Source organism: Scyliorhinus torazame, chromosome 12 (assembly GCF_047496885.1).
Source record: "Scyliorhinus torazame isolate Kashiwa2021f chromosome 12, sScyTor2.1, whole genome shotgun sequence".
In the NCBI taxonomy this organism is placed as follows: Eukaryota; Metazoa; Chordata; class Chondrichthyes; order Carcharhiniformes; family Scyliorhinidae; genus Scyliorhinus; species Scyliorhinus torazame.
Genome location: NC_092718.1, coordinates 154,659,858 through 154,672,664, shown reverse-complemented (window position 1 = coordinate 154,672,664; position 12,807 = coordinate 154,659,858). Strand labels below are relative to the sequence as shown.

Below are 12,807 nucleotides of genomic sequence, written 5' to 3'. Positions count from 1 at the left end.
CTTCGTTAGGTATGACTCCAACCAGTGGAGGGTTTCTCCTCGAAACTACAGCCTAGTTTGTATTAACACTTGAACAACTAAAAACAAAATCAAAGGAAGCCCCAAAAGATAGTTTCATTTCTATGTGAGAAACTAAAAAAGTCAAAATTGGGACTTTGAGACCAAAATCTTTTTAAAGCCAAACAAAAAGCATTTCTCACCATTTCACCCAATTGCAGCATCTAGAGGCATCATGTAAATCTTTGCCATGATTTTCTTCACTTTTTAAAAAGTTCAGGGCAAGATAACCAAATGGAGGAATGGGTTGGAAATGCCACGCCAGTAAGCTCTCAATGGGAACAAAGCTGAAGTGAAAATTCCAATATTTATTGAATTCACTGAACTTCTCCCAGCAAATTTACAACTGATGGCCCAAAAAGATTTTGATTGGCTGCTGCGATTGCTCAGTGAATGTGGGCTGTACCTAAAGCCATCACAGTCAGATCAGTTAAATACAGACACATCCACTCTGACAACGCACAAATAATATAACAGGCCCTTACTTTGCTGCATTGACCATAGGTCATATGTGCAAGCTACCATTCTCACAGAAAACCTAGTGCAGCAAACGTTGAAATTAACAGTATTATTGACAAGCGGTCAGAAATTGTTCATCATTGTGCTACAGTATTTAGTGCAATAAGAACATAAAAACTAAGAGCAGGAGTAGGCCATCTGGCCCTTCGAGCCTGAAAGTGAGGCAATAGCTTGTATTTTGCGGGACTGAAAGCAGGCTATGGTGTTTAATGTGGGCAGGAAAAAAAGCAGGTAAATTTGTGCAGAATCTTCAGGGGCCTGCGTGTCTTCCAAGTCATAATGAAATGTCTGCATTATTTCTAGGATTTATTCACCTTCTAATAAAAAAATAAAACTGGAACATAAAGCTAGTCTCATTAATGGTGACCATGAAACTTAACTGATTGTCGCAAAAAACAATCAGGTTCACTAATGTCGTTCACTAATGCCATCGTTACCCGATCTGGCCTACTGCAATGAGTCTGAATTGCCCTCTGAAATGGCCAAGCAAGCTATTCAGTTTATCAATTAGGGATGGGTAACAAATGCTAACCTTGCCAGCGATGCCCACATCCCTTGAAATAGTAAAATCATTAAAAACAGGATGTATATTCAGTGTTCATTTTTTTAAAAGCTAAGATTTTAAAGAAAATCTTGATTTCCTCCATTTTCCTCAACCTTTAAAGTGTCTGGTTCATCCACCAGAACTAATCAATCCAGCTGTAATTCCATTAGTTTGTGCCACTGACTATTTCTCACCTGCACTCATTGTCTACCGCACATCTCCTTGGTGAAATAAGGGTCGAGAATTCAAATGTTGATCACACAAGCTTGTTTTCTCCAAGATTAAGTTTATAGTAGAAGAGAAAATCATCAAAAAAAAAACCCACATACCAGACTGTCTAATCCACCTCCCAAAAGGTCCACAGCTCCCATCTGCATTGAAGACATCTGTGGTACATTGACAGGGGGGCCAAGGTCAAGGTTCAGGAGGTCACCCAGAAGGTCACCTTGAGATGGAATAACTTGGGGCTGCTGTTCTAAAGTCAAGTTTGCTGTAGGGGTCGGTCCAACGGGACTATCTGGCTCAATTCTAAAGGAGAAAGAAATATAACATTAAAGTTTGTGAAATAATTGACAATAGAATGCAGCACATTGGTCACTGATTCCCTTATATGCTAATTCACATGTATACACATTGCATGAATGGAAGCTGCAGATCATTTAAGCAACAATGAGATATAGTTCCTCCAACAGTTGCACTTTGCGGTTCTTCGTATACTATAGATGGCGGGGAATATAACCTAAAGCTGCTAGTGAGCATGTAAACACTGAAACAGATACAAATCAGTGATAACAGTGGTAGCTGCAAATACATTTTCAGCATTTACTCAAGTTATATTGAAGGGGCTAATGTTATAATAAAAGGCAGTGTGATTCTCAAAGTCACTTATCATCTTTCTGGTCACATTTTACAATGCAACTTGTGATTCTATGTCACAGCAGTATACTGCCTCAACATTTAAACGGTTTGAAAATTGACATTTCTTACAACGCTCAGCAACTGTGTTTCTGGACAACAGTTCAAAGCTCTTCACTCAGGTTCCTGACAATCGAACACCTGCAACCCAGCATTGAATAGAGGTTGGCAGCAACAAGGACACGAAACACTCAACTCCAGTCAAGAGCTCAACAGTGCAAACTTTAATAACTTTACAAGTTTGGGTGTGGGGGGGGGGTGCGGGTAGGGAAAGAGATCAGGTGAAGAGAGCTTTAGAAAGCTAAAGAGAAAAGTCAAGACAAAGAATGTTGTCACAATTTGTGTAAATACAAACAAAGTGGATAGAGTTCAATGGTGATGTTGCATCAGCAAATAAGGTCCATGCAAATAGTAGTAATAAAATAAAATGAAAGGTTCTTTATTATGAATGCTTTCTGCATTTAGGTAACATCGATGAACTAGTGCAGCAAACAATGATAAATTATGGTTCCATGATTGAAAAGACAGACAGAATGGAAAAGGAGGAGCCCTGATGGTGAGAAACGATCTTAGCTCAAAAGATCAAGAAATAGAATCAATATGGTGACCATTAGGAACAACAAATGTCAGATAGAAAGTAGCTTATAGGTCCACTAACAGTAGTCATGCTACTGGATAGAGCATTCAGAATTGATTGGAACTTGTAATGAAAGGCAATGTAATAAATGTGTGTGTGTGTGGGGGTGGGGATACAATTGAATTCCATATTGACCCAGAATGGACGGCACGGTAGCAGAGTGGTTAGCTCTGTTGCTTCACTGCACCAGGGCCCCAGGTTCGATTCCCGGCTTGGGCCACTGTCTGCGCAGAGTCTGCACGTTCTCCCAGTGTCTGCGTGGACTTCCTCCGGGTGCTCAGGTTTCCTCCCACAAGTCCCGAAAGACATGTTTGTTAGGTGAATTGGACATTCTGAATTCTCCCTCAGTGTACCAGAACAGGCGCCGGAATGTGGCGACTAGGGGCTTTTCACAGTAACTTCATTGCAGTGTTAATGTAAGCCTACTTGTGACAATAAAGATTATTATCTTCTGGTCACTATTGGGCGGTGGCACACCCCACTTACAATTGCACCCATACCTTCCCCATTCTGTCCCCAGCTTGGGTCAATTGACGAATAGAATTGGGAGACCTTGTGGCAAAATGCAATTACAGTGAAGATATGTCCATTTTCTTCATCATGAATTGAAGACATATCCTTCAAGATTTGCCTTCAGTTCATTGACTTGCAGAGTTTTTAAATATCTCCGTCTTTCTTAGGTACCCGCAATCCTCCACTCCCGATACAGCTTAGTAACTCTCTACCAATGCTCATATACCACCGCACACCAATGATGCTCACCACACCCTACCTACACCACCAACAGTGCTCACTGCCATATTCCATACGTGCTGCCCAGACACACACAATTTGCCAACAATACTGGGTTGTTTTAACATCAGCTGGACTGAGGAGCCAGGGATTTTGGAAAGGGAGTCCAGTGACAGAGGGGTAACAGCAGCACAGGGGTGGAGGGTGTGGAGGAGACCATCATTGGGGGGTAGCAAGCATCACTGGGGTGGTGGTGAGCACAATCAAGGAATGGGCTGTGTCAAGGTTACCATCGTGCTGGAATGCATTGACACTCCACCTGATTACCTTAAGAGCTCCACTCCTGAGAAGACTTTATGCCAGCTAGGAACAGCTCTGAATAAATCAGTGCAAAAGCCAAGGTAAGTATTGGGTAAACTATTCAAATGTAGATGCTTACAAAAGTCCTGGGAAGACCATTTAGCTGGGGCTCCATAGGAGCTATTTTTAAGCTATCATAAGTTCCTCGTTCAAGTGTAAAGTGGCTCCCTGAAGTTTCCCATGCCATTCCGACCCTCAACAGCAGCAGGTGACTCAGACATTCACTGCTATTGGAATCAGAATATCCGGGTCGTTAAGTTTCAAAAGAACATACTCCGGCTCCAAACAAGAATCTTAAGCTTAAAACCAATTACATATGAATGAGGGAAGAGCTGGTTAACATTGATTGGGTAAATAGCCAAAAGGTATGTGGATAAATAAAGAATAGGAAACCGTTAAAGAACAACTCTAAATATTAAACAAAAATACATTCCAGTAAAAACAAAAACTCAGCTGAAAGGAAAGATCCATTTTGGCTTACCAAGGAAGTTAAAGGGAGAAATTAAATTAAAAGAGGCGCACAATGTTGTAAAGAATAGCAATAAACCTAAGGAGTTGGTAAAGGATAACCAGAAAGTTGGTGTAAAATTGAAAAAATAGAATGTCAGAGCAAATTAGTCAGGAATATAAAAATGAATTGTAAGAGGTTTTGAAAGTATGTAGAGGAGAGTGGTTCAAGTTGACATTGGATCCTTAGAGATAGATAAAGAAGAAATTATCCTGAGGGAATGGCAGAGACAAGGAACAAGTAAGTGCTTTGTGTAGTCTTCACAGTAGAAGACACAAATTACATACTTGAAAAAGTGAATGGCCAAGGGGGCTAATGAGAGTGAGGAACTTTTTTTTTTAGCAGGGCCAAAGTATTGGAGAAACTGGAGAGTAAAATCAAACGTAGCTCCGTGACTTGATGGCCTCTGTCCTAGGGTTCTAAAAGAGATAGAGGATGTGCTGGTTTGGATTTTCCAAAAATCCTTAGATTTTAGTTTTGTCCAGCAGACTGGAAGTTATGTTGGAGTATGTATATAGTTGGGATAATGACTTGGAGGGAGATGTAGAGCCAACAGTCAACATCAGGAGCAGCTGATACCTAGGTAACTACAATGCAGTGTCACATGACTTGAAACTGAGATCTGATAGGAAGCAGAAGTACAACCTCATGTAGAGGACCGATATATACAGATCTGTAAATAAACAAGGATGTTTTTTCCAGTCACTCCATTCCATTGTTGTTTCACAGCGCCAGGGTCCCGGGTTCAGTTCCCGCTTGGGTCACTGTCTGTGCGGGGTCTGAACGCTCTCCCAGTGTCTGCATGGGTTTCCTCCAGGTGCTCCGGTTTCCACCCACAAGTCCCGAAAGACGTGCTATTAGGTAATTTGGACATTCTGAATTCTCCCTCGTGTACCTGAACAGGCGCCGGAATATGGCGACTAGGGGCTTTTCACAGTAACTTCATTGTAGTGTTAACGTAAGCCTACTTGTGACACTAATAAAGATTCTTATTCTTATTATTCCTTCAATACTATGGCATCAACTCATTTTTGTGGCAGTGGGGAGCAATGGTGAGGTGGATCAACAAAAACCTAGAAAAATAGTGAATGGAGAACAGAAGGGTGCAATAAAAGGTACACTAAGCTTCAGTTCACAGAATTATATAGCAGAGGCCATTCAGTTCATTGTGCCTTTGCCGTGGTTTTCATCCACAGTGGTCGAAAGCAAAATATAGACAAATTCTAACTATTATAAATTGGGTTTGTGATAGGGGCAACATGATCCCATGTTCTTTTGGGTTGGCTTAGGCAAGGTCAAAGAAGTGCTGGCTTACTTGGCTTCTATAAATTTTAAATGTTCAAACAATTCTAAACATTGTGGATTAAATGCTTTGCTTACTTTCAAATAAGCCCTACAATTAAAAAAACACATGCCACGACTCGCACCTCAACACTCACTGCCGCCACATTTTTGCTTTAATTGGGAAATCAAAAAGGAAAACGAATCCCCACAAACAGAGACCAAGACAACAAATAGGGAACAATCAAGTGACATCAAGCTCATGTTTTAAAACAAAGCAAGCAGAAAGAAAAACTGAATGAGGTAAGAATTTTCACAAGATGGGTGCCCTGGGTGAGAATCAATTAGAACAGAGCACTGTACAATAAGTCGACAGTCAACACAGAATAATGTCTAGGAAGAAGATATAAAGAAACACTGAAGCAGGCTTTTTAAAAAAAGACTCCATTATAAAAGGAGCTGGAAGGATGAGGAGAATCAGTGTTAGTCATTGCTATGCACGGACATTTGAAATTGTACACAGGAAGGGTGGGTCACTTGAGGAAAATTGATGAGAGGAGTCATCAAGTAGATAGCAGTACGACTATGAGAAATGATGCTGCATTGTTTGAATTTTAAAACATGGAAGGGTACAACATCATTCAGTCCACTCCCTGCAAAGACTAAGTATGATTTCACTCATCTTCTGGGCAGGAAGAACCTTGTAAAATGCTGACTCAGGAAATTAAATATGTTCTGCTAAAGCCCACAATGGAGCAGATGCACATGGTGTGCAGGAGAAATGTTTTTATTGGGCAAAATAATATTTCTGAATTCCATACTTCAAATTTTAAGGCAGCAGCAGTAAATTCAATTCCAAACAATCAATAATCATTTCTCCCCGCACAAAGAAATAGGAACATAATCTAATGGTTAGACTACTGAAAATCAGAAAAAATTATTTCATTGGCAGCTTGAAAAAAAAACTTTCCTCATGACTGAGCTCCAAATGGTTTGCTGAGTACAATGTGATGATTTTGTCCACTCCAATACCTGACAATAAGCAGTTAATGCAATTTTGACCAGCTCTCCCGAAATGGAGTAAAATAAATTTCTCATTACTAAATCGATCAAAGATTGATGATTAAATGTAAACAGAGACTTTTGGAACACAGTGTTCCCAATCTGGCTGCAAACCATGACTCAAATGTTGTAGATTGCGTGGTTAGGTTAATACCAGAGAATGCTCATCTGACTGCATCTGAGCTCAAGCAGAGCTTTTTCCTTGGGAGCTCCACTTGTGATTATTCACTTCTCATCTCCCTGAAAATTATTAAATGAATTCGGCCGAACCCACAATTGTGCAAATTGGTACCGTCTACCCTGAGAAACAGACAGGGCAGAGCGATCTATCCTTGTTTCCTGGTTATACCCACATATCTACAGTGTAATGCTGCCCATGCTGTATCCTTCCACGTTGGGTTATTCATACAAGTAATAAATCTCAATGATGGCACCATTGTCTATTAACTCAGTGACCTGCACGCAGATTAGAAAGGTGGCAAACAATTGCTTTAAATTAGTCTGACTGCAGCACCAAACCAAGCTGTAGTTGGAACAATAAGTTACGGTACTCTTTGAGCACAGCAGTTTGCCAATTCTATCACACTCCTTTTCGAGTCTGCAGCTCCCGCCGATTTGAAAAGGTCACTTGTACCTGTACAATATCACAGCGCTAGCTGCTGGCCAACTCGCAAGTAACTCAGTTTTCTGTGTGACTGAGTATAGGATAACCAATTACACAGCTAGTTCTTTTTTATCAGATGAAAAGTTTTCTAATAAAGCTGCCAATAAAAGTGTTTATTTTGCGTTGCGGTTTGTAGTTTGTAATTTTTTATGAACTTTAGCCAAGAGTGCCAATAGCGCGACATTGTGCAACAAAATGTGCACTTAAGGGAAAAATATTTGCTACCTAGTATGAAATCATATCCAAGATGGAGCACATCAGCAAGCCCCAGATATCACAGAGGTCTATATTTTAAGATAACAAATCAGTACTTTTCCACTGAACAGAAAATGTCTGACCAAATCTAATTTATAGCCTTGCTCTCATTGGTACTAACCCTCCGAGTTGCATTGGCAGGTGCTTGCGATGGATCCCATGGCTACCCTCTACAAATGCATTTGGAGGTTTGTGGTAAACAGATGCCAACGACCCAATGTGACAGATTAGTTCATCCAGCAGGGTCGGTTCAATCAAGTCGGTCTCTTCAGAGATCAGTGGTTTTTCGGACAGTACCACCTCTTTTGCAGCCACAGGATCTGTGGACAGCAAACGCCAATAAATATAGCCACGGTCACGGAGATCAGGGTTATCAGAATCCTATAGGCAAACAGAAAACTGAAAATTAGCAAATCCAAAACATTTTCACATTACTCCTGATTCAATGGAACTCATAAGTAAATAACTTGTCTTTTCAGCGCACCAAAATATTGATTGTAAACATCAGGATAAATCAGAATGTCATAGAATACTCTCCCACTGAAGTACATTTTGAAACAGATTTGGTATGCCACCACCTGAAACGATAAAATTCAGACTCTCATGCTAAGGACTGCTGTTGTTCTGTGGCATGCTACCTACCACATTGAAACTTGAACTCTTTACACTTCAAGCATATATCAGATTCAAGCTTATGGGCAGTATTTACAACATCTACAACTAGTATATGCATAATGCAGGCCCACAGGATAACTTGTACAGCAAGGGGTTAAGTAAACTAGAAACTATACGCTAAAACCTCATGGAAGTGACGAGGTGACGTGTTGTTTAGTAAAGGCAAAATGATGCTGGAAATCTGAAATAAAAACAAAGTGCTGGAACAACTCAGCAGGTCAGTGGAGAGAATAGTCTCCTTCTGCACGGTGGGGATACATTTATTGAGCACCTTGGCAATGTGAACTTCAAGGTTCTTGCTTAAACTGCACAGAGTTTAATAAATAATTGAATTAGATAAGGAAACATCAACGATAGAAGGGATAAACTCAACTACACTCCTTACACCCACGGGAATAGAGTTAACAAATTTCATACACCTTTACTATTGTTATTTGTAAAAGGATCATACGCCCCTAAACACAAGTCCAATAACATCAAGAAAATGCGGCGAATACACAAAATGCCAAAGTCTGAAATTGAAACATCATCGTTCCAGGTATTATCAGAATGTTATCCTTCAGTGTCTTTCCAGCAATTTTGTATTTAGTTTTCTTTTCATTTCCAATAAAATCCAACACTACTGTTAACACTGACTCCAAAATGTATTTGTAATCAAGGCACTCACCAATATATCACACAAAAATAGCTTTCCTTTTAGAAGCTTCGCAAGCCCATGAAGTCAATGCATTTATTTATTCAATTCAGCATGTACCAGTTCAAAGTCACAGAAAGGAAAAAGTGAAGCACAGTTACAAGCACAGAGAGAATTGGACAGGTCAATTTAATGTTCCCCATTTTGTAGTCTCCATGCATGAGCATTCCCCATCACCTTTGGTTTATCAGCACAAAATCAATGCACAACTACCCTTTGATAAAAAGATGTTCAGCACTTAATTGTCCATCTTGAAGTTTGTGCTGTACAAATTATTTTAGGATGCTTTACTCAACTCAGCTCAAAATATCCCTTTCCATCTTGAAGATTATGCTGTACAAATTCTTGCAGGATGCTTTACTCAACTCAGCTCAAAATATCCCTTTCATTTAATTCTACCAAAAGACGGCTAATATGTTATGGATTCATTCAGCTGAATTTATTTCAATTGCGAAACCTTAGTGAAACAAAGGTCATATCAGAGGAAACCATTAAGGCAGAAGAGCATGAGGGGTAAAAAGAAAAGAGAGATAAACCGAGTAGTTTATGGGCAATGCCAAGATAGCGCTCAAATTATAGGCCTTCCTAGTTCACATTCCTTACCACAGGAATATGTAGTGAACTCACCTGCCTGCTGAGCATAGTATGGAGTTAAGGAGTGTCCAAAAAACGTTTAGCATTACACAAGTCTCCAACATCAGGAGAGCGTGTGGTTCTACCACTCCTAGGAATTCAGCTTTTCTGTTTACGGGGATAGGGAGTGGACCGAGGTAGGCTGCTCTTTCAGAGGGTCGTGCAGACTCGATGGGCCATATGGTCTCCTTCTGTACTTGTAGGGATTCTATGGAAATTATGTGCAATACTCAATTTCCCCAAAATGCTAAAACTATTGGTTAAATTGCATCATTTCCAGTATTTTGCCATTTTATTAGTTCATCAATAACCAATTCAACTTGCTTTGAGATGTTCTTCTGTATCAGTAAAGTTCAATTCATTCCAAATCTAATTTATTTCACAAGACCCTTCATACTCAATAACAGGAGTTTAATAAAAACGCTTTTATACTGCGGATGCTGGAAATCGGAAATGAAAGCAGTAAATGCCTGATAAGCTCAGCAGGCCTGGCAGCATCTGTGGAGAGAAACAAAGTTAACATCAAGTCAGTATAACTCTTCTGCAGAACTGGAGTCATGTGAACTTGAAACGTTAACACTGTTTCTCTCTCCACAAATGCTGCCAGACCTGCTGAGTTTATCCAGCATTTTCTGTTTCTCTCTCCATAGATTCTGTCAGACCCTGAGTTTATCCAGCATTTTCTGCTTCTCTCTCTATAGATTCTGTCAGACCCTGAGTTTATCCAGCGCTTCTCTCTCCATAGATTCTGTCAGACCCTGAGTTTATCCATCATTTTCTGCTTCTCGCTCCATAGATTCTGTCAGACCCTGAGTTTATCCAGCATTTTCTGTTTTTAGAACTTTGTTGAACTTTTCTTTTCCGGAAATGTAGGCAGGGACTTTTGCCAGTGTAGCATTCCACAGCTAAGCAGCTCACTCAATCTTTTGACTACAAGCCTGGACATATCATCAGTAACTTATTTGAACGTGAACAGCATTACTGCCAAATCTAATCCTGCCCTCATCCAACATTCATAAGCACACTTTCCCTTCCAATGACCATGGCTGTAACACACTAATTAGTTACAGAGAAGGGAATTGAATTAAGGGTTCTCCAAGTTCACATTCCTCACAACAATAAGTTGTGCATTCACCTGATAAGTATGATTGAAACATAAATACAGGGGGCAAAATTAAGAAGTTTGCGGATGATCTGAAATTTTACTTGGTTGATAATGAGGAAGAAAGTGGTCTGGACTGCAGGAAAATATCAACGGACTGATATTGATGTGCTATCACATCTATTAATCCAATTCTTCAGTGGGGAAACCAGGAAACACCAGTGAGACACAGTTCAATGACAACAGGGGCATTGAGTAACAGGAAAAGCAAATCACATTCCCTTCACGCAATCGGACTTCTCCCCTCACAAATCAAAAAAAAGCACGCACCATGTCTTTTTCAAAAACTGATAGCAAGGTAATGCCCAAAAGCCGAATCCCAAAAATTAACTTCTTGTGCTTTAGCTCCCAGCTTTGGGATCCAGACCTGTACTTTACAACTTCATGTTTAAAACATTCCCCATTGTGCCTTTTTACCCAACGTCTCTGAGCAAACATGAAACTGTCAGGCGTCCAAGTCCTTCCCCATTCAGAAATTCGCCAGCAGTCCTAGCGACCAAGGTCTTTTCCCAAGGTCATATCCTCTTGCAGACTCTTCACCTGGGAGCATATGAATTGAAACATCCCTAACTCAGAAAATGCTTTAGATATTCCCAGAACAATCATCAAAACCACCCTGGTTCTGATTCTTCAACTGACTCCTAAATCTTCATCTCCCAGTTTTGCTGCACTGTGAGGTTAACCTTTGAAAGATAGATTTAACTTAATAATAGCATTAACCACAAATTCCATCACAATCCGCTCATGGTGATATTCAGTATCTTGAAAAATGAGATCAAATGGGCCAAAGGATGTCGACAACCCACCCCAGTTAAGTGTTTAAAATCTGGCAGCATCCGGCAAATCTCCGAAGCGCAATGGTCCTTTCAGCACAAACTCAGACATTCCCTCAGCAAACACCAAGCTCTGCACTGGCTTTCCTACCTGCGTCGCCAAACTGAGGACTTGCTGGACCAGCTCCTGAGTATCTGTCGGCTTCTTTAAAAACAATTTCACAATTGCCGTAAGCAAGGTCAGCTGCACCTGTCAGAGAGAAATTACAGAATTTATTCCTCCCAACCTCTACCAATGAGCAGCAAATCATTCAGATTACATATTTTCTCGATAGAAATGTGGGCTGATGCATGGAATTATTCCAGTGTATTAACAAAGTCCAGGAATTCCTCAGCCTTCACCAACTTACTCCTCTTCAACCGTGAAACCTTACATTATACAACCTTGCTGTTCACTTTGATTTCAATGGCTCCCAATCCCCATTGTCAAATTTTAAAAATTAATAAATTTACTTAATATAAAAAAATCAGCCCATTTTGTTTTAACCCATCAGGTTTGTCCATGCCACCTCTCCTTCCATTGCCCTCCACCCTATGCTCCCCTGCAGAAGCAGGTAACTCAGAGCTGCAAATTTAAGAGCATTCGTTCACCCATATTCCTTCCCTGGAACGCACCTTTTTTCAGTGATTCCTGAGTCAGGAAGGCCATGTAATGAATAACTGACAGGTGGACAATTCTCATTCACTATTCAGTCATTCAGCAGTTCCAGTGGCCTTACCTGGGTACTCTCATCATGGAAACCATCCAGGAAGCTTTCGAGCAGTTCATCAGCGTTGTCAATTCTCTCTGCGTATTCACCAACAATCCAGATCATGGCTGCCCGTGCATCTGGCTCATCAAGTGAATCTAAGTTCTCACACAAAGTTGCAATGATGCTCTCATACCTGGCAAATTAAAGTCACATGATTATGTCAACTTCCCGCCCCCCCCAACTTTAAACCAAATTATTGGCGATTTCAATTGAGCAAGAGCCTTTGTTTGGTACTTAACAATTTGTTTCCAATCTTTCTAAGCCTATTTTTGGCACAGGAGGACCCTTTTCATTTGGAGGACGTTTTAATTCTTAACAGAATTTTAATTTCCATTCCACCATCTTCAAAACACAAGAGTGTGAAGGAATACTCTCCCACCTGCCTGAATTAGTGCCACTCCAACAACACTCAAGAAGCTCAACAGCACCCAGGATAAAGCGGCCTACTTCATTCCCACCCCATTTACCACTAATATTCACTCCATCGCCGACTTTCAATGGCAGCCGCGTATACCATCGACAAG

The 12,807-nt window shown here is 40.5% G+C and overlaps 1 protein-coding gene across 5 annotated transcripts in view; it reads right to left on the bottom strand.

Annotated features, from left to right (window-relative positions):
* The window catches only part of ap2b1 (adaptor related protein complex 2 subunit beta 1), a 399,172-nt gene that overhangs the window by 275,576 nt on the left and 110,789 nt on the right, over positions 1-12,807 (bottom strand). For all 5 annotated transcript variants that reach the window (XM_072469214.1, XM_072469210.1, XM_072469212.1 and 2 more), the window contains 4 exons: positions 12,251-12,416; positions 11,623-11,721; positions 7,656-7,915; positions 1,450-1,648 (listed from right to left, as the gene is read on the bottom strand). In XM_072469214.1, the coding sequence (XP_072325315.1) occupies positions 1,450-1,648; positions 7,656-7,915; positions 11,623-11,721; positions 12,251-12,416 (724 nt within the window). The remainder of the gene's footprint in view (positions 1-1,449; positions 1,649-7,655; positions 7,916-11,622; positions 11,722-12,250; positions 12,417-12,807) is intronic.